The following is a 26,897-nucleotide window of genomic DNA, read 5'->3' on the forward strand; positions in this document are numbered from 1 at the left end:
AATACTCGATAAAACAATGTACCCAAATTGAAAAAAAGTGAAACTAATTCCTAACCCAAATTAGCCGCTAATTTAAGATACTTACGGACCATTTTTTCGTTCCGGTAGAAAATACATTTCGTTAGGAATCGATTAATCAATTACTAACATTAAATCCCATTTGAAATGTATTTTTCTGGTGCATAAAAGGACGGCTTTCCGAAGGAAATCACTTACCAAATTAATATGTTAGAACGGAGGCAGTTCTTAAATGCCAGGCAACAAAACTATGCGGTGCGCACGACATTTTAATAATTCATGGGGGAATAGCGTTATGATTGCCTACATTATGTTAATACAACGGCGGAGCGTGTATGGCGATTTACAAAAATAATTTAATCTTCCTAAAACTTCAACGGGGACGGACACCAGTCCCCCGGGTCCGACCATATTTATTCATTGTTCTATTTTTTAAAAGGAGACACTCCAAATATTGCCACTTACTTTGATAAACATATTCCTGGAATAAGGAAATGTGCAGGACGGGCCTTCTATTTAATGGAATAATTCAATTTGCCGCGACACGTCCATCCTAATCGCTTTTACCTCGTCGGGGGTTTATTTCAAAATCACCGTATTTCTTTCCCCTTGAGCGTGATTTAATCTTAACCATCCTCTGTATTCTTCCTGCTTATTTACTGTTATTTTATTTGTGTAACACAATATAAATAATATTAACGGCGTGTTATTATTAATGGGGTGTTTAAGCATATTATTAATGTATTAAATGACATGTTTTATTGCTCGGAATGACATAAAATTATTGCTGTATTGACCGCATGATGTAAAAGTGGTTTTCTTATTTATGTAGTACTTCACAAAGAGGTCAAACGAGACAAATTTTACACATTTTAATAAACATTAACAATCTTTAAGAGCCTTAACATTATTAAAATGCCATATATTGATTATATATTTGAGATTTATACAAAAAGGAATGAAAATTAAATTAATTTTAATATTAATATTGTGTTATGCATCTTATGTCGTAATCGTCTTCTCTTCCTGTGATATAATTTTGAATATCAATCCCAAAATTCATAAATAAGTAAGATAAAACCTTTGGTTTTTACATAACCCTGTATAATAACAATAAATAATAATATTGGCCAATGTTTTAAATAAAATATGATACCTTAACAGTGTTGAAATGATCTGAAGCATCAAATCGAAAGCTAAACGATCCTTAGTAAATCCTCAGATTTCAGTTCGTTGACCCAAGATTTGAAATCAATCGAAGAACCATTGTGGTACTCGAAAAGTCAGTAATCGTTATCGAAATTCCCGCGATGCGTGCAAAATAACGCCTCGCTTGTTCTCTTCTTGCCGGAGTCTCGGCGATTTTGTGGGGGGTTTGTTTCGTCTCAAAAACAAGGTATTACGCAAACAATTTCAATTCACTCGGCCGCGATGACTGCACAATGCTCATAGAATTTATTTGGGAACATTTAAATTAAGATGCCATTATTTTATTCGACACTTTCACTCGATACGGTCGGCTTGTATTGTAATTTTCTTTTCATTTTAGGCAATAATAATTATGTGATTATACACGACTTTTACCGTTTAACCGAGTACAATTTTGCCAGTTTTTATGTTAATTTTGAATGGTCCTTTTATGCCTATGAAAATTTTTATTAACTTGTTAGTGGTTGTATTTAAATTTTCCAAATAACATATAAAATATTCATCAACCTTCCACAGTTGCTAGCAATTTTTTGTCAAAGAAAGTGATAAATATTCAAAAACCACTTTCTTCCTTATATGATACGATGAAATAAAACTATTATCAAAGGATGCAAATTACACCATGAATAAAATTATTGGCTTTGTTTTCCGTAAGACACAAATAACACGTAAATACGGATAATTTCAGTGGGGAATGGGACTTGCCTATGTGTTTAAAAACCGAATAAATGTTTATTTAACTGACAACAATGCAATAAATCTAACAGATTTATGAATTACCGTTCGCCATACATATTTTTCTGTGACATTCGTTCGAGTTTAAGGTCGTCATGCGCACCATGAAAATGTCCCTGGTCATAGCTCAGCAGGTTCATTTTTTGATGCAATTATCTATGATAAAATCCTATTTTGCTACCATTGTTAAGTATGAGTGTTTGTTTTGTTTGAAAAATAAAAATCTTGTGCTAATTTCTGCTTTTGTTCCAGGTATGTTGCAGTGTTGCTTTAAGGTAGTGTTTATTTAATTATGTGTCACTTTTAATGGTTTTTGTCGCTGGGAACACAAAGCATTCTTTCAATTTGAAATTTTAATAAATTCAGAAAGATGTGTCAGGGTATTTAATTTATGTGAATACTATACATGTCTATTTTTTAATCTAATTTAGTATTTAGAATTGGCTGATATATTGTTTATAGTGAGCAATAAAAATGTTGATTTTTGTCTAAGCGGAATCTAAATTAGTGGTGCCGACTGTTTCACTATAAATTAGATCAAATTGTGGAAACTATGGGTAGTTTTGTCCAAGGTGAAAGAGGCTTTTAAGTTCAAATGTTGTGATTACAGTAAAATTTTAAAGTAGTCTCAACTATCAGTATTTTCTAAAGTGTACAAAAGGAGTAAAATATTGTTACTAAGATATTTAAAACCATATTTTTTAAATACTTTAAAATCAATTCTGACTTCCATAAAGTGGCAAATAAAGAGGACATGAAAAAAAAAAAATGAAAAAATGAAGGAAATTGTTTTACTTCTAAAATAATAAATTTACAATAAAATTAAATTTTCCTGGACTATTTCTCGCATTGTAGAAATAAACAAAAAATCAAAGAATCACTAATAATCAGCTAAACATTTTTAAAATATTTATGTTTAATTATTTTTAAGGGGAATTTTGTTCTAAACATATTTTGAAAAAACTAATAAGATAATATTTTTTACTTGGTCAGAAAATGTAAACGTACTTAAATATTACTAATAAAGTAAAATAAAAATATTTTGTATATAATAATCTCAATAAATAGATAAAAAAATTTGAATTTTAAATTTTCATACATATTTGTTCTTATGTTCTCATATTTCTTACATTAACATTATAATTAATTAATAATTAATATTAAGAATATTTATCAATTAAAAATGTATATTTTTTACTTTGATAATATAGAATTTAAATGTACTTAAATAGTTCCTCATCAAGTGGCAATGAAAATATTTACGTTTATATTTTAAAATTACTTCTGTATAAAAATATTAATTTTCATACAAAACGTTTTTTCTCATATATCCCACATTATAAAAGGTAATAAAGAACACAAGTTTTTTTAACAACCAGTAAAAATTAATAACATTTTTAATTACTACTAATCACCTCCTGAAAGGAAGTTTGTAATAAAATTAATATGAAAATATACTTTTTTAAAAAAGTAATCAAGCACACAGCCATAAATTTAAGAAATATTTATTTTACTTGTATACAAAAAAATCAAATATACTTAAATATTTAATATTAAAAATAGATTGAAAATATTTACTTAATTTTAATTTTTCATATAAAATTATATTAGATTTACTCATGTACTTGTTACCCATATTTGTAACGTTGAAGAAAACATCCGAATTGAAGAAGATTGTAAAAAAATAGTATGTAAAGCCATATTAAAAAAATATATATATAAAAATTTTCATATACTTTAATTGCACAAAATGAATATACTTATATTTTGTAATAAAATAGAAAAATAATTTTTAATTTGTGTATATAATCTTCTTTTCTTCTTTTTGTAGAAATAAAAAAGTTTCTCTAACAATTAATCTCATATATAAAAAATAAGAAAAAATTTAAATATGTCTAAAAGTTTATCAATAAAATAGAACAAAAATCTTTATATTGCATATACTAATCTGAAAATTTCTAGTTTTGAAAAATATTAATTAATATTAAATGTGCCTAAAGATTTTCTCATGTTTCTTTTATTTCATGAAGTAATAAGAAAACAAAGTTTATCTAAAATGAGCTTAAAATATTAACATTTTTACCATCTTAGAAGATGCGATAATTAATTAAAAATTATTAATATTCTGCGGAGTAACATTTAAGAGATTGTTGAAAAATTTAATCAAATATTCTGAAGGATGATGTCTTAAATCAACGTAATTATGTTGTATCTGACAAGAAAATATTTTTCCCTGATCAATATCGAAACAGGTTGTAAAAATATATATCTTTTTTTAAAATTGGCTATATTTTTTTATTCTGTTTAATTTTATTTTATTAATAATTATTTCATTTTATTTTACATTTAAAGTAATATAAAAATAATAATTGTATGCGTCAATTTGTATGAAACACATAATTAAATGTTTCAATATGTTCAAAGAAATACAAAAAAAAATTCTGTAATTATCGCCGATAATTAATTACTTATTAGTAAATTTTTATCTTATTTAATTTTATTTGGAATTTTAATTATTTTGAAATTTTTTAATTATCTTTTTCACATACTATAAAAGTAATTTAAATAATATTAATAAGTAAATAACGTTGGGTAAAATTTTAGAAGCAATAAATTTAATATTTCAATTACTATTCTAAATTCTGTAATTATGTTGATATATTTTCTTATATACATTTATTATTTAATTTATTAAATTAAATCTAAAATTGCTTTTAAGATAATCTGTAGAAACTGAAAATTTCTTGGAGTATAAAATTAAAAGAATTAAATTCAACAAAATATTAAATTTATGATTTAAGTATTGAAATTTAATTAAATTTTCAAAATAATTAAATAATTAAATTAGTATAATAATCAACCAGTTTAACATCTCACTCTCTGGTGGGATTAAAAAAAAAACAAAATTTTAATTAATAGTAATCACTATCTGAGCGGATGTTTGTTATAAAAAGATATGCGCCATATAACATTTAGGAGATACACATTAAAAAAATAGTCAAATATTCTGAAGGATGATGCCTTAAATCATCGCAAATATGTCGTGTCCGACAAGAAGACATTTTTCCCAGATCGGTATCGAAACACGTTTCGTGCCATCATTAGTCGGTCCTGCTCGCAGGAGTATTGGCGCGAACGCCACGAACAAATAAAAAATAAAAAACAAAGACGGCCAGATCACCGAGGTGGACCGCGGGCACCCATCCACGAAACACCCGTACGCCGGTAAAGTTTCCGGCAATCGCGAAACACTCTCGGTTTCGATCCCCACCCGACTCCGTCCGCCGCGAAACCCATTCACCGCTCGGACTTGGCGGTCCGTGTTTCAGCAGGTCCAGTTGCTCTTTTCCGGCCCCGTGTGTTGAAGAGAAGCGCTCCTAGCCGGTCCCAACGCAGGACGAACCCAACTCGTCAGTCAGCCAAGGGAGATAATAGCGAGTGTCTTTTGTAAGAGACCCGGAGTCCGGATTTGAATTTTAACGTAGAAATTTCTCTCGAATCTTGTGCATGTGGTTTGCGGGTCCGCAAGTTTAGCATGTGTTAACATGAGTTTTGTGGTTCCCGTGAGAGACGCGCAGCAGAAAATGGAGTACCAGTTGCCGCCGCCGCCGCCCGCCGCGCCCAACATCAACGGGCACCAGGTGCCGGTCGGTGTGATGCAGGGCACCATGACCCACGTGCAGGCCCATCCGGACGAGTCGCACAAATGGACGCAGTACCAGCAGCTCTGGAGGCAGCACGTTTACATGAATGGTACGGAGATCTGATCTTGTTGCAGGAAATTTATGTGGCGCACAGTGCTACCGATTTTATTTGTAAACGCCGGGAGGGTGTTGAAATGTGTGTGGTTCGTTTTTGGGGGTGGTTCGGAGCGTTGGTTACCGACACAAAATTTGTTGTTGCTAAATTATTAAGTCGTATAATTGAAGGTAACTTAGAATTAGTTATTTTTATGAATTTCTAAATACATATCTTTAAAAAATGTATTTATGATTTTGATATAAATTATTCAAAATTGCTTTAAAACTATAAATTATTAATAAAACAATACAATTTATGTTTCAATGTTCTCTCACCATTAGAAATTAATAAGTTATAAAATATATTTTTTATTTAATTTACTTTATTTTTACGACTATTTTATTTTATTTGAAATTTTAAATATTTAATGGTTTTTCACGTACTATAATAGTAATTTTAATAAATATTTAAATAATATGATTAATAACATTGTTTAAAATTTATAAAATATTGAGAACGATATTATTTAATTTAAATATATTAAAAGATGATTAAAAAATTTTAACAAAACACTAAATACGTTAAATATGGAAATATTGATATTAATTATTGAAATTATTTGTTATATTAAATATTTTTTAAACATTAAAATGGTATAATAGTTAATAAATTGAACAGTTTGTTTCTTAAAACGCATATTGTGACGTTCTTTTATATAAAAATCGCATAATTTTTGTATTAAAAAACCCTCTGGTTACCCAAATATTATGTTTTACTCTTTTTTTATATGTGTACACGTAAATTGTTGTGTATACAGTCCGTTTACTAACAACCTGTTGATCTTTCAATTTCCTCAGTCAGCCACAGATGGAACCCTAAAAACTTTTTTGTTTTATTTTTCTCTTAATCTGTATGTGTATATACAGTTATGGTCAAGAATAAGTGACAAATTTGAGTCCTAAAATTTGTGTTTATTCATAATCTGAACATATTTTTGTGGCGTTGAAGTGCAGCTTGTTTTAGATCCCACAGCGTTAGCACATTGTTGGCAAAACTAGCGTTGAAACCATTGACTTAGCAGCCAGACCATATGAATTGTCAATATTGGCGGCCTTGAATCGCAGTTTTTTTAATGTATAATTAAAAAGTTTTGAGAACATATGTGGGCAATCTAATAGACGAGATCTGGTTACATGAAACGTATCATCTGAGTAAAACAAAAGTGGTGTTTTTGCTGCTCAGGCGGATTTTAAATTCATAAATGTGCATTTGACGTTAAATATGCGGTATATTTTTAAACAGGAACATTGTTTTTTATTGGTATATAATAACGTACAAGGTTGACTCATAAGATGTTTTTATTCGATTTTTATTTATATCTTTACTATTATTGTTGTTAATTTTAACGTGATGTACAAAGTTGGTTTTCATTGTGACTTAAAGCTCGAATCGGTATTAATTTTAATAACGAGTGACCATTATCACGTTCTACATTTTATCTGACCAGTCTTTCTGTTAAAAAAAACTATGATCAGAATATAAAATGATTTGTAATTCAGTCATCGACAACGGAGACTGCGAATTGGTCACAGCTAGGACAATAGAGAATCGTACATACATAGAACGCCAATTATTTAGATTTATTCACGGCGAATTTAAACATTGAATGAAAATAAATTTAACATTTTCAAACAGTGGATCTAACAATGTCGCAGAACACACCTTTCATTGTGGAATAAATTCGGATGGATGTAAAAAGAATAGATGCTGAAGGTCAAACTGTCGAGCTTTTTTGCAAATTAATCAATGAACAATAAGTACGGCAGTTTTTTGCGCAAAATGCTCACGGATTAAATGTGGTACAGTCCTTTTTTTGGTGGAGGAGTACGGTTAGTAAAACAGTGAAGGTTTGAAAAAATGTGGGGCAATTGTGGAAGTTGTAGAAAAGTTTGAGGTATCTAAATTATTCCATATCAAGTTGAAACTCACAAAAAATAAATTATAATAATAAAAATTTAATACTTTTAAAAACAATTTTGTAAACAAAGTTCTAAAAGTATTCAAAAATTTATTGGAATGTTAAATTTATTTACTTCTAGTAGTTTATATTGTGTCAAAATGAAATGCTAAAATAGACTTGAAAAAGTAGTTTTCAGCTAGAAAAAGTCTCAAATTTATCTGCCACATTTAGTTTTAGGGATATTTTAACAAATCTTTCTAATGCTCTTCTTGAAATTAATTTTGATACATAAGTATTATAATTTAAAAGGAGAAAAATGAGAAATGTGCTTTTAAAAGTTTTCAGAAGTTGTTTAATAGTTTTGGCAAGTTGAAAAAGATTTTGAAAAATAATTTTGTGCTACAAAAAGTCTCAAATTTATTTATTACGATTACGATTTAGTGATATTTTAATAAATCTTTTTGAAGCTACTATTGGAACTAATGTTAAGATAATTACTTAAAAATTTATAAACAGAAAAATGTCAAAATTTGTTTCAAAAAGTTTTTGAAACGTGTAAAAATTTCGAAATGTTAAAACAAACATTGAAAATTAGTTATCAGTTGGAAGGTCTCAAATTTATTTGCCACATTTATTTTTTAAGAGGTATTTTAACAAATCTTTGGAATGCTACTCTTGAAACGAATTTTAAGACATAATTCAGAAGTCCTCAAACATTTAATAAGAGAAAATGTCAAAATTTGCTTCCAAAAGACATCATTCTAAACTACTCAAAAATTTAAAAAGAAAAAAGTATATTTGAAACAGGCTAAAAATAGTTTTCAGTTACAAAAAGTCTCAAATTAGTTCGATTAGTTTTAGGGTAACAAATCCTTCTAATGCTACTTTTGAAACAAACTGAAAAATCTCAAAATAAATTTGTAGAAACTTTTGGAATTAAATTAATTTTCAAAAACAAAGAATTCATATTCTCTGTTTTGTTTTGATTATTTTAAATTATCTTGGTCACCATTTTGAAAATGAGAATTTTAGACAAACACATTTTTAAAATCCTTGAAACATTTTAATATTTAACGTTCCCAGAAGCACTCTATGTAAATCAAACAAGTACTTCTCTGTTGTGTTTGCTATTTAAACAAACCTGTCATATTGATTTTCAATCCCCTTACGCTTCGGAAATTGGAATAAATTTCATTATCATAAATTAACAATTTGTCCCGATCGAATCGATATTTGTTCACCTTTTGCCTTCCTTTCCTCTTGGCGACAATTTTTTTCGCAACCCTCCTTCGTACAGATGCGAGTGCACGACTTTTTTACGTTGTAATTTTGCAATTTACTCCGAACATCTGCATCTCAAGGAGCCTTGAGTTGGCCACTTACGCTTTTATCCATATTTTTTATCGGGCACACTTGCAAAATACTGTATTAATTTTAAACATACAAGAGTTATTGTAATTTAAATTGAAAACAACGTAACACCATCGTGTGTTTATATTTATTTGGCCAACAAAAAACCAATTTCCTGCAACCATTATTGAGCTTTGCAATCATTATTATGCGTTTGTTTAATTTGCCTTGGTGGTATATAATATTAATTTTTTGTTTGTCCACTTGGAGTGAGTAAATTCCACGGGTTTTCCAAGTCGTCTTCTAAATTTAGCTCTTTTATACCTTTATAAATTGTTTATAAACAATAACCAAACTTATGCAATTTAACAAATCATGTTTTTACCTATGGCGCATCTCGTTTCATCTTAAATTATGCGTATTTAAACAAGTAATTATCATTAAAAAAAGTGACAAGTATAAAAAAAAATCTCATAATCAAAGATATTCATCGGAGCCATTTCCACTTTTGTTGTGGTCGGACATGCAAATCACATCTCGAATTGAATAACAGATGAGTGTAGATGGGATGCGAATTCTGTTGTCGATATTTTTGCATCTCGTTTGATCGGCTGTCCGCGATGGAACGATTTATTTCCCATTATTATGTCAATAAGTTGAGGCCGCAATCTCGGCACGGATCACACTATATCTTCGGCTAAATTGCGCGGCGTATGTTAATGTGCGATCCCCATCTAAGCTTCCTGGAAGGATTAAAAAGTAATTCAAAAGCTGAAGATAATGGGGTTGTTGTCAGGTCTAAACGACATAATTTAGATTGTGCTGAATTTTTAATTTTCTACGAGGTATCACGGATTTCTTCGTTGTTTTTCATACGACCGTTATCTGATTGTTGCATTAAAACAACAACCGACAGTTATGTCATAAATTGGATAGTCCCAACGAAAATATCGAACATCCTGATTCCCATGATCTCGTGTTCGGAGGCAATAAGAACGAACGGTGCGGCGGTGGTGGACGAGGACGTGAGTTCGCGATGCTAAAATTGAAAGTGTGACGTAGTCGGCAGTCAAGATGGAATAATAGCGGTGTGTCTCAATCCCGGAAGAAGCAGGCACCGCAGTTTGGAGAAAGTTTAGCGCTCGGCCTGGCAAACTGGAACCAGTCAGCGGTTCTCTGTTCTCCGGGCAAAACCGGCCGACTGACAAAACAGTTTCCAACCGCTTCTATTAATCATTCAGATTCCGTTGTTGTTGTTGCGAAATGGCCGTTTTAATTATGTTATGTTCGATTCATTTTACTTTTATTTGAATGTTGATGATCTGCCTAACTTTCGAATGATTCGGAACAAATCCGTTTGGTGTAATTTTAAAATCGGAAACGGTTAATTTATTAACTGGTTTTGGGTTTTTTTTTTATTCTATAGTTTACGATATGCAATTATCGATTTAATTAATGGAATTAGTTGCTCTTATGCAATACCTTTTTCTAATTATAACAATTTATACGTATCTCTGTGCCACCTGGTTAATTTTAATTTTTTACATTAATTTAAAATTTAAAATAAAAAATGTTCACGATGAGAAAAAGTTTGAGAACTGCATTAGAAATTAATATGAACATTATGGATGTTACGACTTTCAGTTGGCGATTGACAATCTCAATTATCATGTAGATTCTTTAAAATGATGGAAATGAAAGTGAGATGTATTAAACAGTTTTTTTACAAGACTAAATATTTTTTTTCTGAATCGAATAAGTTAAAACATAAATGGAGAATTTAGTTTTCAAAAAGTTAAGTTATTTTCATTTAAATTATTTTAAATATGAGATGAAAATATTATAAATATATTTTTATCTCATAATTTATATCCATTATACAGACTCTACATTTTGGACAAATTTAACTGCATATGTAAAATATTTAGTTAATATTTCAATTAAGTACTTTTATTCTGATTAACTTTTTATCATTTTTATATTTAGTTTTATATTTTGAATTATTTAACAACACAAACTATTTTTGTCATTAATAAATAAAATCTCGACATTTTAACTAAATTTTATGTTGTTCATTTCTAAAGGGTATAATTAATTAATCATAAATTTCAAACATTTTTTATATGATTTTTATATTTAATAATCAGAATTAATAAAATTTACAGTTATATAAAATTTATTTTTATATATTTATTATTTTTAATCTCTTTATGTAAAAAAATCATTTCCAAAGGATGTAATTAATTTATGTGTTTTTGACATAATCATAAAAAAATCACTGATTTACAAAATTTGGTTTTATATTATTAGAATTTTTAAACTTAAAAATTTAATTAACAACATTCACTAATATTGTTTTATCAATAAATAAATTCTTTTTTTATATTTTATATTAAATAAAGGACTTTCTAACAAAAAGTTTTTTGACATACTCTGTCTTCAAAAATTTTTATTAATGTTATATTTAAGGATCAGCAATAATAAAATTTACAATAACGCAAAATTTAGTTTTATATTATTAGAATTTTTTATTTAAAAAATTAATTTACAACATACACTAATTTTGTTACATTAATAATAAATTATTTTTTGTTTTTAACAAAATATTATACTAGTTATTTCTAAAGGGTATAATTAATCAAACATAAACTTCAAACTATTTTATATGACTTATATTTAACTTCAATCATTTTTGGTACGAATTTTATATTTAATGATCGGAATATCAGAATTAATAAAATTTACTGATATACAAAATTTAATAATTATTTTATTACAATTTTTTAACCTCTTTAATTAAAAATTTCATAAACAACATATACAAATTTTGTTATATCAATAAATAAATTATTTTTATATTTTACATTAAATAAAAGAGTTTCTAACAAAATATTATAGTTGTTATTTGTAAAGGGTGTAAATTAATTAATCGTATTTTTTGACATACTCGTAAACTTCATAATGATCAGAATTGATAAAATTTATAAACAAACTAAATTTAGTTTTGTATTTTTGGATATTATATAATTTATAAAAATACATATGTTTAAAAACTAATTTATATTGGTAAAACTAATCTGAATTATTTTTATTTTCCTTAAATGTGTGAAAAAATACAAAACGTTGTTTCCTTCTTTAAGATATCAACTTTTATTTCGAATCTGAATAAATATTGGTAATTTTTCAAGCTTGTTAATTAAAAAATAAATTATTTTAATAATTAAACTTAAGATTTGTTCGTAATTTAATTTGCACGTATATTGTATCAAATTAAATAATGATTAAGTCCATAATTACTGAAATGTCCTTACTCTTTTCTACTTACGTTATGCTAATTATATTTACTTTTAATCCTTATGGCTTGACGTATGCACGTTAATCCTGTTATGATTGATATACAAACCTACTGAAATTTCGAAAAAAATGAAAATTACAAATTTGATTTGTAGACCTCCACATCTATTGTACGGCCTTCTGTCCGCAGTGGATTTCTCACACGATAAATATCGCATTTTTCACAAAAAATAACAATAATAACATCGATCACGGCAAATTATACACAATACGTGGAAAAAAACGACAGGAAATAAGGTATTATAGTCATCCTCGAGTTGCATACGTAATACAATTTCTGTTTCTTGTTCATTAGCACACATTAGACGTAAATCTAATGTAAATTGCCACTGATTTGCTATCACATCTTAACGGTGGACCACTTTCCTGACACCATGATATATATCAATTCGTATAATAAATCAACATACTTCATTTAAATAAATTTCTCCAACACACAATTTAATATTTTTATTACGAGGACTCGATTAAAGTGTACATCAAAGTTAATTGAATAATCAAATAGTGTAAATATTTAATAGACTGTCGCAAGTCGCACTTTCGATTTGGCAATTAAACATTTTTTAACCCGCCTATCTTCGTTACTTCGAACAATTACGAATCAATCATGGCTTAACGAAGTGTGGACCAGCGTACTTTAAAAAGAGTGAAAGGTTTTCGATTAGCAGCAATGAAAGTCGTGGTTTACGATCGGGGAAGGATTAAAAAGTACTTAAATTACTCGCAAGGATACTCATTAAATGAGGAGCACATATTCAGTTCTTGACCTTTATGGCATATTTATTTTATTACGTATCTCTTGATTTAGCGAACGTATTATATCAATAGATTATTATTATCATTAGGTATAAAGTGTTGAATGGCATTTAAACGAAATCCAAACATAAACAACGTTATTTGAATTTGTATGTGCAGATGGAAAATTATATTTGTGATAACCTGTGAGGAATTTATGTAATTTTAATGTTATGCAAGAATGAATTAAGAGTTTAAACGTATATGGAAATTCTGGTTTACTGAAAAAATGGGGAGTGTATGTTGGTTTTTTTAGTAATTTACATGAGTAATTACCTGTATTTGTTGAAATTTACGTTGAAGAAAGTATTACATGCAATGAACCATTTTTTGCCTCTTTGGCCAAAGAAGTATTACTGTCACTGATACACAGAATTGATTATGAAGTTTCAAAAGTGTACAAAACTGGTTAAAAAGTTTCAGAACTGTCTTAATTTGACACATAACTGTTTGAGAAGTTTTAGAATTGCCTCATTATACAGAACTGGGTAAGAATTTTCAAAAGTATTTTATATAAAACTGGTTAAAAATTTTAGAACTGTCTTAATTTTATAAAGAATTGGTTAGGAAATTTCAGAACTGTTGTAATTTGACATAAAACTGATCGAGAATATTTGTATTCCCTCATTATAGATTATAGAGATGTTGAAACGTATATGGAAAATCCGGTTTACTATAACTATGTTACCTATATTTATTGAAATTTACGTTGAAGAAGGTATTACTTACAATTAACCATTTTTTGTCTCTTTGGAGATTTCCAATTTGTTAGTTTTAGTAGTAATATTTGAACAACACATATATTTGACCAAAGAAATGTTGCTGCCATTGTCTTAAAAAATATGTGCAGTTGTTAGATCAATATTTTCCAATTGACCGTGTGAATTTCCGAAAAAACGTGGCGAAGACAATTAAACACAAACCGACTTTCCAACGTTCCTGTGGGCAAGGACAAACGCAGATTTAAAAATTATATTCCACACTTTTATTTCAAGGTCTCTAAGATAATAAATTAGAACAAAATAACTAATATGCGGCGGTGAATTAAAAATTACCATTGTTTCTGCAATTAAACGTACACTATAAAATATTTAAGAATAATTTGCGGCATTTTCAAACATGTTTCCGCATCGAAAAATAAAAAAATACAATTTAACGTACGGCAATTATGTTATTTTCTGCTAGATAGTAGTTTGGTAGCACGGCACCGTCATTATCTGTGAAAAAGTAAAAGTTTTAAACATACATTTCGGCTAGTTTAAACTTACAGGTTCGTGGTACCTCGAAAACTTTCCCCGGCGAATTCGGTTTTGTCTACGTTTATTGCTGTCCGCATTACTTTTACCTTCGTTACGGCGCCTCTTTACCGAATTCAATTCGGTCAATTTAAATTTCGTGACGAGGTACCTCTATAAATTTATGCGTATTGATTGAGGTACAGTTGTTTATATTTAGACTGGGCCTATTTATAAATTCACTTTTTATATGGGTATATGGAAAGTTGAAAAATAGAATCGATAGCGGGTTTTGCAATTTGTATTAAATGTCGCCTATATTTCATTTTTTTTTATCTAAATTCGTCGTTGAGAGAAAGTTCTTGATTTACGAGAAGGTATCGATGCTGACTCCGTTGACATTTACTACCAAATCAATTACAAACGTTTCATTTTACAATTAGCAAATAAAGTCAGTAATTTATAGACACAAAGAGTTTTACTATGAAATTTAAATGAAAAATCAAGACAATGGTACAATGAAACAAATTTCCCAACTCAAAGTCATACATGCATCATACATAGGCAGGAGACCTACCAGCTCTGTTGTATAATTAGACAAATTTGACATTTACTTATGCGGTGAAAGCTTATTTAACTTTAAACAACAACAAGGAAGAAGAGCGCACACTTCCCAAAGGAAATTGATGATAACGTCTTCCATGGTGAATTACATAAAGTGCGGTAATAAGTAAAATGGAAATTGTGTCTCGTTTAAAAATAAAACGGACTAAGTAGTTTGCCTAAAGGAATTTTAAATAAATAACTGATTTATATTCTGAGCAGGGATAATGTCAGCTTGAAAAAGAATTTATTACTTCGATTTTGTCATATCAGTTTCAGCAGGAAACATTCAATTGTAATAATTTACGAGAATACTTTACTAATCGTTTTTATTTATTATTTACTTCGAACTTAATTAATGCCATTCAAGGTAACAATTTATTAAATAAGTTTACTTACTATTTATTACTACTCAAAAGTTAAATCTAATATTTAAATATATCTAAGAACTAAAAAAAGAAATAATAAATAATAATATTGTTAATTATTATTGATTGCCTCAATTTATTACAGAACTGGTTTCAATACTGTCTTATTATGAAATTTTAGTAGTGCATCAATTTTTACAGAACTGCTTATAAAGTTTCAATGCTGTCTTATTAATTTATACAGAAGTTTTAGAATTTCCTTAATTTATCAGAGTATTGATGAAAAAGTTTCAAAGGTATCTTAATTTTATACACAACATATTAAAAAGTTTTGGAACTGTCTAAATTTTATATAGGGCGGGTTAGAAAATTTCAGAACTGTCTTAATTTGAGTCAGAACTGTTTGAGAAGTTTTAGAATTGCCTCAATATACAGAATTAGGTATGAAGTTTTAAAGGTATCTTAATTTTATATAAAACTGGTTAAAAAGTTTTAGAAATGTCTTAATTTTATAAAGAATTGGTTAGGAAGTTTCAAGACTGTCTTAAGTTGACATAGAACTGTTTAAGAAGGTTTAGAATTGTCTGATGATACAGAACTGGGTAAAAAGTTTCAAAACTATCTTAATTTTATTTAGATTTGGTTAAAACGTTTTAAATGTGTATTAATTTTATAAAGAATTGGTTAGGAAGTTTCAGAACTATCTTAATTTGACAAAGAACTGCTTGAGTAGTACTAGAAAGGCTATTCTAGTACCTCTCCAGCATACATAATTAGTTAGAAAATATTAAAGCTGTCTTAATTTTATTTAGAACTGTTTTAATTCTATACTGGATTGGTTAAAAAGTTTCGGAACTGTCATAATTTGTATTCAACTAGTTCAGATGTTTTAGAACTATTTTCATGGAAAATTGCCTAGGAAGTTAAAAAAAATCTTATAATAAATTAATATTAGTTTTTTTAGTAATTGAAATCGAATTATAAATTTAAAAGTTTATGAAATGTGTTTACCTTAAATGGAACACATATAAAACATATCATCTAAACCAGGAACTACCATTAATACTATTATTAAATAATGTGAATCATTTTATATAAAATTATTTAAAATATATCATTAATATTTATGAATCACCACCGTAAAATTTTACATATTTTCTACAAAACCCAATAGGTGAGGACATTGTGGTTAATAACAATTGAAGTAATTGTAAGTAAGTTTTCCCTATTTGATAAAGGTGTGTGCTACCAGTGAAATAATTTTAATAATTTGAATAGAAGATTTACCCATATATCTATTATAATATATCTTAAACATTAAAAAATATTGCATAATTTAAATGGAAGTGATTATTAACTCATTAATATCATATTGTTTAATTTTACTGACGTAATTATATTCTGGGTAATTTTTTTTTCGTGTACAAGGAAATTGAAGTTGTAGTGTTGTGTAAAATTGTCACATTTAAAAAAAAATTCTCGAACTTAAAACATCCAGACTTCGAATCTATTTGTAGACGGCTACGGAACAATTGATGGTACTATCTGAATATTTTCAGTGTATAAAAAGCTGTTAGCCATGAACGAAAGATGCTAATATTTTATACTAACCAGTTTTGCTGAACTAGGAGATACCTACTAGATAAGTCGTTTTTTACGAGTGGCCTGTTACTAGGATAAAAATTTAAGCGTTCAAGCCGGTCCCGGTATTTGTTTCGGCAGCCTGTACTGGACTTGAATTTTAAATGTGGAAACAATAAGGTTTGTTCGTGCAAATCTTGAGATAGCAATAAAAAGTTAATGAGTGAATAATAAGTCTATTTTAGACTGGGATTCCCTGTTTTGCTTCTTTGAACATGCTGGAGTTTGGATTCTGGGAACGTAGGAAAAATGATTCTGTGTAATTGGATGATCGTGATTGTTGTTTAGCGAAAATAGATTTCAATGTGAACATAACAATTGGTGATGTTCTAATTAAATGCCAGTTGTTGAAAACATGATAATTATTGTAGGTAGGAAACATTAATTTGTGAATGATCTTTGTTTATATACTAATTTACTATGTTAATTTTAAAAATTAACTATTTGCATACACTAATTTTACTGTTTTGTTCAAAATTTATGCAAATTTAGTTATGAAGAAATTCCACAACTGTCGTAAAACTTAAAATTTAATTTAACAAATTCAAATTACAAAAGGGGCCTCCAAAATATTAGCGTTATCATTATTAATTTATACAAATAAAAATTATATTTATTTAAAAGTTCATTCATGAATAATAATAATAAAAAGAATTTTTAATCAACCTATATTTCTGTTGGGTATAACATATCTACAAAATATTTAATGGAATGTGTGTAGTACATTTTTTAATTAAAAATTAATATAAATTTTAAATAGATAATGGGTGAGTCGTAAACTTTTAACAACTTTTTTACTGTAAAAAACAAGATTCAATATTAAATTAAAAAAAAATGAATTTTACGAATTATGTTTTAAAATTATTGTTTTCAACAGATTATAAATTGTTATGTTAGATTTAAATAAAAGATTCATTATATGAATTTTTAGTTACAAACAATTTTAAAATCGTAAAAAATAATTATTAATTTAGAATAGCATTTTAAAATATTTTATCCTATTTTCAAATATATATTTTTTAAACATTAAGTGTATAATTTACACATACTGCACAGTAACTAAAAAAACTAGATTAAAAGGAAGTTTTATCCTTCGTCAAACGAGTTAGTTTTCAATATATTTTGAATTAATTTTTATATAAATATAGGTTTATAATTATGTTAATCATATTATGGAATTATGGACTAACTTATTTAAATGTAAGATGAGAAACACGTATAAAATATATCGTCTCTCCCATTAAGTCGATTCTTCATAAATACGTATTAACTTAATTATGTGATGATTAACATATATTTATAAACCTCTAAGCCAGACAATTCTGGCATTTAATGCTGCTAAAAAATTTGCAATCATTTTTGGCCCGTATGCAAATCGCCATTGTACCTAAACAAATGGCATTCTTCTGTCGCTGTCGTAAACAATGAGTGTAATGGACGTTCACTTCCCTAAACACTGGGAAGACCCGTTCGCATCCTTTCCAACGGTGTCGCCTTGTCTGTCCCACTGAACTACTAGACAAAACGGCAGCTTGGCATCGGTTGCGTTGCATTTCTGCGAAAACGAAAGTACTGTACTGACGCCACCATTGCGATGCATTATTGCCGGCCTGCATAACACTTAATGAGGATAATTCCATGTGTTCCATCGGTGTTGCTCTTCCTGCATAGCTCCGACGTTTGTTGGATGTTTGTTGTTGGTTTTATGTTGCGGATTACGTCAACAGAGGATTTGCCACTCGAGAGACTGTGTAATTTTGTTTTGATTGTTGTTGTTTGGCTGATTAACAGTTTTCGGTTTTGATGATACGGCTTTGGTTGTTGCGACTCATTAATTGACGCCTGTCCCGTATTATTTTGTTTAGTTAAGGGAATTAATGGGGCCGGCGAAATCGGAAGCAGTATTTACCTTAGAAAATTGAACCTTGTGTGTTTTTATAAAATTATCGTTTTTATTTCAAATTTATTCGAAACTGTATAATTTTTTTTATAATTAAATAATCAAACCAAAGCAAAAGAAAATACTACTAATTTAAAAAAGAAGAAAATTATTCCTATTTTTTGTTTTCCTAATTAATAAAACGTTTAAAAATATATTTAAAATACTAAACTTCCATAGAAATAATTTAAAATCTATAATATAAATTCAATATATACTAAAAAATAAAATATAAGGAATATAATGGCGCATGCGCCAAAATTTCAAAGAGAAGTCGGTTTTAAGATGGCGTTGTTCAAAATTAAACGAATGTTTTAAATATTTTTCAATAACTTATTGAAGTTTAATATTTTGTGTAGTTGTAGTCCTGAAATGTCATGAATATCCGAATATCTAAATAATTTAATTACATAGAGAGTGTATTCATTTAAATGAAAGAATATTCAAATATTTAAATAATTTAAATCATTATTGGTATTTAAATTCAAAAAATTATATACTATAGGACTATAGTTTGTTAGTGAGTCAGAATAATAACTTTTTATATTTTAATACTGTTTTCTTAGTTCTCCTTAAATAGATATTTTGAATAATTAATGTCCATATATAAAAATATAGGTATTTTTAAGTTATCCAAATATTCGTCCATTTATTTCAGTATTTTTGAATGCATAGTCGAATAACGAATATTAAAATATTCAATATGTATTATATTCAATATGTATAGAATATTCGTATAGCTATTTAAACAAAAAATCAAATATTTGATTTGAAATTGAATTATTGCCTAAATTGAGATAAATCAAAATATCAACTTTAATATTCAGTTATTCGAATATCTGAATATTCTAATATTATTTTATTATAAACCTGCCAAATATTACACTTTAATTTATCTAAATAGGAATTTTAAAATGGTATCTTCGAGTATTTTTTCACTTTTTTTATTGGATTTTTCCTTAAATTGAGATTCGAAGTTAGTAACTTCTAAATACAGAGTCTGAAATTTTTAAATTAGAGGTTATTCATTTTTTTCCAAATATTTGAATATCCAAACGAAATTTCGAATATTAAAATATTCGATTATGTATCAAATATTCGAATAGCTATAAAAGTGTATTCAAATATTTGAATATATTGACAGGTTTACGTTCCATTATTTTTTAATTTAAATTGATTGATTAATGAGACGTAATTTAAATCGCAATTTGATTTGAAACTGACTTAATAACTTAATAATAGTTAGGAATGAGATTTTGTCATTTCTAGCTTATTAACCCGTTAAATATTACACATTAATTTATTCAAATATGGGAACCTTAAAATAGTATTTTTTTTTGTTGTAATTTTACACTTTTTTGGGGTTTTCCTTTAAATTGAAATTGAAAAATATAAACAACCGAATATCGACTAAACGTAGAGTATGAAATTTTTACTTTGGGGTATTGGAATATACATTCACTTACTTGAGTATTTTTTGTTTTAAAATTAATTATTGTCTCGTTATTTAAATCGATATTTTATTTGAAATTTGAATTGTGTCAAAAAATTCAAAAATTCTGATATTTATGTATTAGAATATTTTAATATAATATTTGATTTATGAATAATAAGGAATAAGATATTATTAATAAATAATTTTATTATTAAGTTGCTAAATATTTTTTATTACTTTAACCAAATATGGGAATATTAAAATAGTGCTTTTCTACTTTTTTTATTGGGATTTTCTTTAAAATTAAACTTAAAAATTTAAATAAATAACTTAATATCCTCTAAATATAGTCGAAAATTTTTAAACTGGAGTTGTGTGTTCAAATTTTACTAATATTTGAATACATCATAGTCGAATATTCGAATATTAAAATATTTGATTATGTATAGAATATTTAAGTAACCATTAAATAAAACAATATTCAAATATTCCAATGTCGAAAAGTAGAGGAGTGTCACAAACTTTTAAAATATGGTGTTCGAAGACAAATTTATTTATTCTACAGTTTTAAAACATTAAAATACTCAATTATGTGTAATAATTGAGGTATAAAATTGAAAATCATCAGAATACATATGTATTTCTTACTCAGTTCTTACTGTACTTCTTATACAGTTATTAGAATATCTGAATAAATATATTTAACCATAAGATTTGTATTATGAATATTCGAATAACTGAAGTATTTTAAATTTAATTAAAATTAATTAATCATTCTTCACAATTACGGTAACAATTAACTCTGCAGTTTAAAACGCAAACAGAAACAATTAAATAATAAAATAAAACGACCACAAAAATTATGATCTCACAATTGCAATTTAATTGACTCACCCTAAAAAGAAAAAAGTAATTGCTGGTCAACTACGCAAAGTTACTGCGGTATTTCGTACATAATTACTATAAATAACAGTTTACGTATCCGGAAGCCGGCGACTTTTGCGCTCCAAACCGATTTCAGACAATTTGTAAGTCGTCGCAGCAAAAAAAAAAAAAAAAAATATGCAGCTGAACCCGCGTTCTCATCGGTGGTATTGCACAATGTTCGCAACTTTTTCAATTCTGAAAAACAACAATGGTCTACAAAGTATAATAATTCTAATAAGCGGAGAAAGTGAGTTATTAATTTTCACAGTAAAAAGTGTTACAACCGTAAACCCATTACAAGACACCAATGAAGTAACTATTGCACAATTTTACTTTCTGTCTGACAATATGATTATCGACGCATGTTCTGTCCGACAGACGCGACTTCACGGAGGCGGCGGTCGAGTCGTCGTTTTGAATTGTGATTGATCATTAATTTAAAATTCATACATTGGCGGCTTACTAAGATTAAATAATTAAGGTGGTTTTGAGAAATCACTGAAGTATTACGAAAATTTCCACACATTAATATACAGAGTATTAAAAAAATGTGATAAACTTTAATGCTTTAAAACTTAGTTCATAAATAAATAGTTTTGGAAATCAAGTTTAATTTTTTTCTGTAGTATTAGGGTATTTTTCTAGATTATCTTTTTTTCGTCAAAATAACGTATGGTTAGAATTATATACTTGAATATTGTCGAAAACCATTAAGATTATGTGGAATATTTTTGGTAATATAAACAAAAAATGATCTAAAAAATACTGTGATATGATAGAAATGAATAATTTTTGGCATTTCTGAAATAGACCACTCCACATTCTCTTTGTACACCCTCTATTTTACAGAAGCTTGAGGAAAATGGAGTCATGTTCTTACAGTAACTTGTTAGCTTTGTTTTTTTGTGAATTTAACAGTGAAAACTGTATTTTTGTTGATTCTTTTGGTTTTGGCAAAATAAAGACTAAGCATTGTTATGCAAGAATTATCCACTTAAATATTAATTCATTAGAGACAGACGTCAAAATGTAGTATCGTGTTCTTTCAGTAACTTGAGGCTTTGATTTTTGTGAATTTCTAAATGAAAACTGTTTTTCTTGATACTCTTTTTTTGCCATTCATAAGGTCATATTTTTAGGAATGTATGCTACAAGTGGTCTAAAAAATATTGTGATGTGATAGAAATGAATAATTCTTCGCATTTCTGAAACCAGTCAGCTTTTTCACAAATTTTAGATCACTTTATATTCTCTCTAAGACCAAAAATATTACAAATTTTAGTGAGAAAACTTTTTTTTTCTGTATTTTACAGAAACTTGAGAAAAAGGGAGTTATAATGATATTTCAATGATGCTTTATTTTTTGTTTTTTTCTGAGAATTTAACAGTGAAAACTGTATCTGTATTTTTAGTCTTTTTTTGGCAAAATAAAGACTAAAAATTGTTAGACAAGAATTATCCATCTAAATATTAATATAAACAAAAAAATCGTTTAAAAATGAATAATTCTTGGTATTTCTGAAATCAGTCAGTTTCTTTTACATTTTAAACCACTCTACATTCTCTTAAGACTAAAAACGTCACAACTTTAGGTAGAAAACTTTTCTGAACACTCTATTTTACAGATGCTTGATAAAAGACCAAAAATATTACAAATTTTAAGGAGAAAACTTTTTTAAAATTCTCTATTTTACAGAAACTTGAGAAAAATGGAATTATAATGTTTTTTCTATGACTTGATGCTTTATTTTTCGTTTTCTTTTTGAGAATTTAACAGTGAAATTTGTATTTTTTTCACTTTTTTGGCAAAATAATGACTAAAAATTGTTAGGCAAGAATTATTCACCTGAATATTAATATAAACAAAAAAAATGGTTTAAAAACGAATAATTCTTGACATTTCCGAAACCAGTCAGTTTCTTTCACATTTTAAATCACCCTACATTCTCTTAAAGACTAGAAATGTCACAAATTTTAGGGAGAAAACTTTTTTTAACATTCTCTATTTTACAGAAACTTGAGAAAAATTGAGTTACAATGTTTTTTCAATGACTTGAAGCTTTATTTTTTTTTTTTTGATAATTTAACAGTGAAAACTGTATTTTTCTTGATTCTCTTTTTTGGCAAAATAAAGACTAAAAATTCTTAGGAAAGAATTATCCATCTGAATATTAATATAAACAAAAAAATGAATAATTCTTAGCATTTCCGAAACCAGTTAGTTTATTTCACATTTTAAACCACCCTACATTCTCTTAAAGACTAAAAACGTCACAAACTTTAGGGAGAAAACTTTTCTGAACACCCTCTATTTTACAGAAGCTTGATTAAAATGGACTTATCTGTGACTTGAAGCTTTTATTTTTTGTGAATTTAACAGTGTAAAATTATGGTGTAATAAATGAAATAAACCAGTGTTAATATTGTTTTTTTTTTATTCCAGGTACGTAAAAAATGGACATTCAGAACACTCGAAAATTAACGTGAGTAGGATCGTGACGTTACGAAAACAAATACATAGTTGGTTAATTGCAAATATTTGCACGGTTTTAACCTTGGCAATCGCTCGTTTCATGAAACTACCTCAGATACCACGCTGTCATTTAAATCGTTTTTCTTTCTAACCAAACCACACGTTACATTGTCAGATTTTAAATTAATCTCTAGGCAAACATAATTGGATTCTTGCTAGTTCGTAATAATGGATGGATACGGCGTGCATACATCAAGAAAAAGCAATTACTTAAGAGACCAAAGAAACGTGTTTTTATACGGTTACAAATGATACTGTTTGTTGCATATCCAACATCCGACTTGATCAATGACAGCTCAATAACAATTCTTCAACAGGTCTATTTATTTTATATATATATATATATATATATATATATATATATATATATATATATATAAAAAATGGTGTTTACAGCCTAGGAAGTGCAGGTAATGTTATTTATTGTTGCTTGTGAATGAAGTAATTTGTTGATTAATTACTCGAGAAAATTACGGTCAGTTAGCGAATATAATGTTGCACAATCTAAATTATTCCCGCAGTTACCGCTTATATGGCACCCGGCGTCGTAAAACAACAATAAAACCGAATTAGAAAAACACGAAAACACATCGACACACATACACGATGACTGGGTTCTGCATTCTGCGTCTATTTCCTGCACGATTCCTGCACGACATAATCGAATCGATCCGTTCGCCCCGCAGCCAAATCGCCACGAAACTGGAGTAATTTCACTTCCAATAAGAGGAAAACGACGGCCCAAACTTTTCCTGTCCGACCTGTCGCACATAAATAACCAAAGTAAATGTGTATAAATGGGTTTTAATATGGGTACACCGAAAGGGAACGTAACGGTGGCGACTTTAATGGGCGGTTAGGCGACGAACCCGCACCAACAGCGTTATTTACTATGGGGAGTGGATTTATTGATTTGCGGCGATTTACGTTGTGCAGATACGAATCGAAAAAATCTAATCTATTCACAAATAGTGTAACACTTGGTTACACAGTCGTAAAGATGTCTTTTGCGTGAAGTTTACCAATATGTCACGGTAACACTAATCGTAACTAAACATTCAATTATATGACATTGGTTACGTGTTAATGAGATTTTTATCTATTTTATCGGACAGTTAGATCAAAACGCCTAGATTGTGCACATTGGCTGGCTAACTACATTAATTTTCTTGGTCTGGTATGAAAAACAAAGCTATAAGTTTAGTAAAGTGAAATGACAAGACGGTGTCATTTATTGAACGTGTCGTGAAAGTTATCGATACCCAAGTTAATAACTGGAGTAAGGTAAATTTTAATTTTTTTAAAAAATATTTAACTTATAGAAAATTTTTTAAATAAATTCAAGTCAAATTTATCATTTTATTTATTTATTTATTATATTTTAATTGCCTTTTAACCACGATGTATATAAAATATAATTAGAGAAAAAAAGGGTTGACAAATTAAATCAAGTATATTCAACTATGGATTAAAATCAACAATTTTCATTTATTACAATATTATCTGCGATAATTGAGTTTAAATTTTTTATACATTTATAGATATACATAAACTAAATTTAATCTTCAGTTTTACATCATTAATTAATAAGATTTTGTTAAATCTTAATATTTTGTGCTTCCTTCAGTCAGATATTTTTCAGGATATCTTAATATTATTCAAATTTAAATATATTATTAACTGTTTTTAACTGTTTAGTCCACAGAAATGATCCTCCATATAGATCAATTAAAAATGAAGCTCAAAAAATATTACAATTTTTATAATAATTATCTTTGTCTCTGTTTCTTTAATATTTTAATAAATATAATTTTTTACATCTTGATGAGGCTAGCTTATTTAATGTTGAAAAAATTCATATAATACACCTCTGTCATATGATTGTCACAAATTGATGCATAATCTTTTTATTGTCCATCTTTTTAACCAAACTGTATATAAATTTTATAGGTATTTTTTAATATAATTTCTATTTTGCCAATCGAATTCAGTTGTATATATAATTAGTTCAAATTAGGTTTGATAAATTAAATCAGTGTTTTAATATTTATTAAAAACAACAATAATTAATATAATATTATCCTTGATACTCATAATTGTTATGAATTTATTTTTTTCACTGATATAGTTACCATACACACAAATTAAGTATAAATCTTTGTTTTGTTAAATTTGAATATTTACCTCTCTGTCAGATATTTTTATGACAACTAATATTTATACTTTGCTGTAAAAAAATCATGTAGTAAACCTCAGTCATATAAAATAGAAATTGCCATGCATACATCTTTTTATTGCCTATCTTTTTAACTACACCGTATATAAAATTTTTAAGGTATTTCTTAATATAATTTTTATTTTATATGTGGTAAAACTCGATGAAATTCAGTTAGACAAATAATTAAAAACTAGGGTTGACGACAAATTAAATCAATGGTGAAATGTTGATTAAAAACAGCAATTTTGATTTATTATAATATTATCCTTGATATTCATAATTGAGTTGAATAATTTATGACAATAAATTTTTAAAGATTTATGTTATGAGTTCATTTTTTTAATACGCTGGTAGATATACACAAATTAAAGTAAATCTATCATCATGAAAGATTCTAAATTAAAATAATTAATGATGAAAAATAAATCATTTTTTTTAGTTTAGTTTTAATTTATTACTTTATAATTTTATTACCTATCTTTTGAGATATTACTCATTAAAATCGAATTATATAAAAAAAATTTATGGTAATATTCAGTAAAATCGGAATATAAAAAATACGATTGTGGTATTATCATATATAAACCACTATATATATAAAATTTTCAAAACATTCCTTATTAATTTTAAAGATATTCCTTAATAGAATAATAGAAAAGTTCAATAAAATTCAGATAGATTTATAATTAGAGAAAAATAGGATAGACAAATTAAATCAGGTTTCAATTGTTGATTGAGAATAACAATTTTGATTTATTATAATATTATCCTTGATACTCATAATTGAATTGAACAAGATGAATATATTATGATAATAATTTTATAATAGTTTTAAT

At 27.4% G+C, this 26,897-nt stretch overlaps 1 protein-coding gene across 4 annotated transcripts in view; it reads left to right on the forward strand.

Moving 5' to 3' along the window:
* LOC109594610 (hepatic leukemia factor) overlaps positions 1 to 26,897 on the forward strand; it is a 111,633-nt gene that overhangs the window by 39,259 nt on the left and 45,477 nt on the right. For 3 of the 4 annotated variants that reach the window (XM_020009833.2, XM_020009834.2, XM_020009835.2), the window contains exon 1: positions 5,264 to 5,715. The exons of the other annotated variant lie outside the window; for it this stretch is intronic. In XM_020009833.2, coding sequence (XP_019865392.1) covers positions 5,508 to 5,715 — 208 coding nt within the window. In that variant the 5' untranslated portion in view covers positions 5,264 to 5,507. Of the gene's footprint in view, positions 1 to 5,263; positions 5,716 to 26,897 lie in introns of those variants that run through there. 4 annotated transcript variants of the gene reach the window in all.

This window comes from Aethina tumida, chromosome 2 (genome assembly GCF_024364675.1).
Source record: "Aethina tumida isolate Nest 87 chromosome 2, icAetTumi1.1, whole genome shotgun sequence".
In the NCBI taxonomy this organism is placed as follows: domain Eukaryota; kingdom Metazoa; phylum Arthropoda; class Insecta; order Coleoptera; family Nitidulidae; genus Aethina; species Aethina tumida.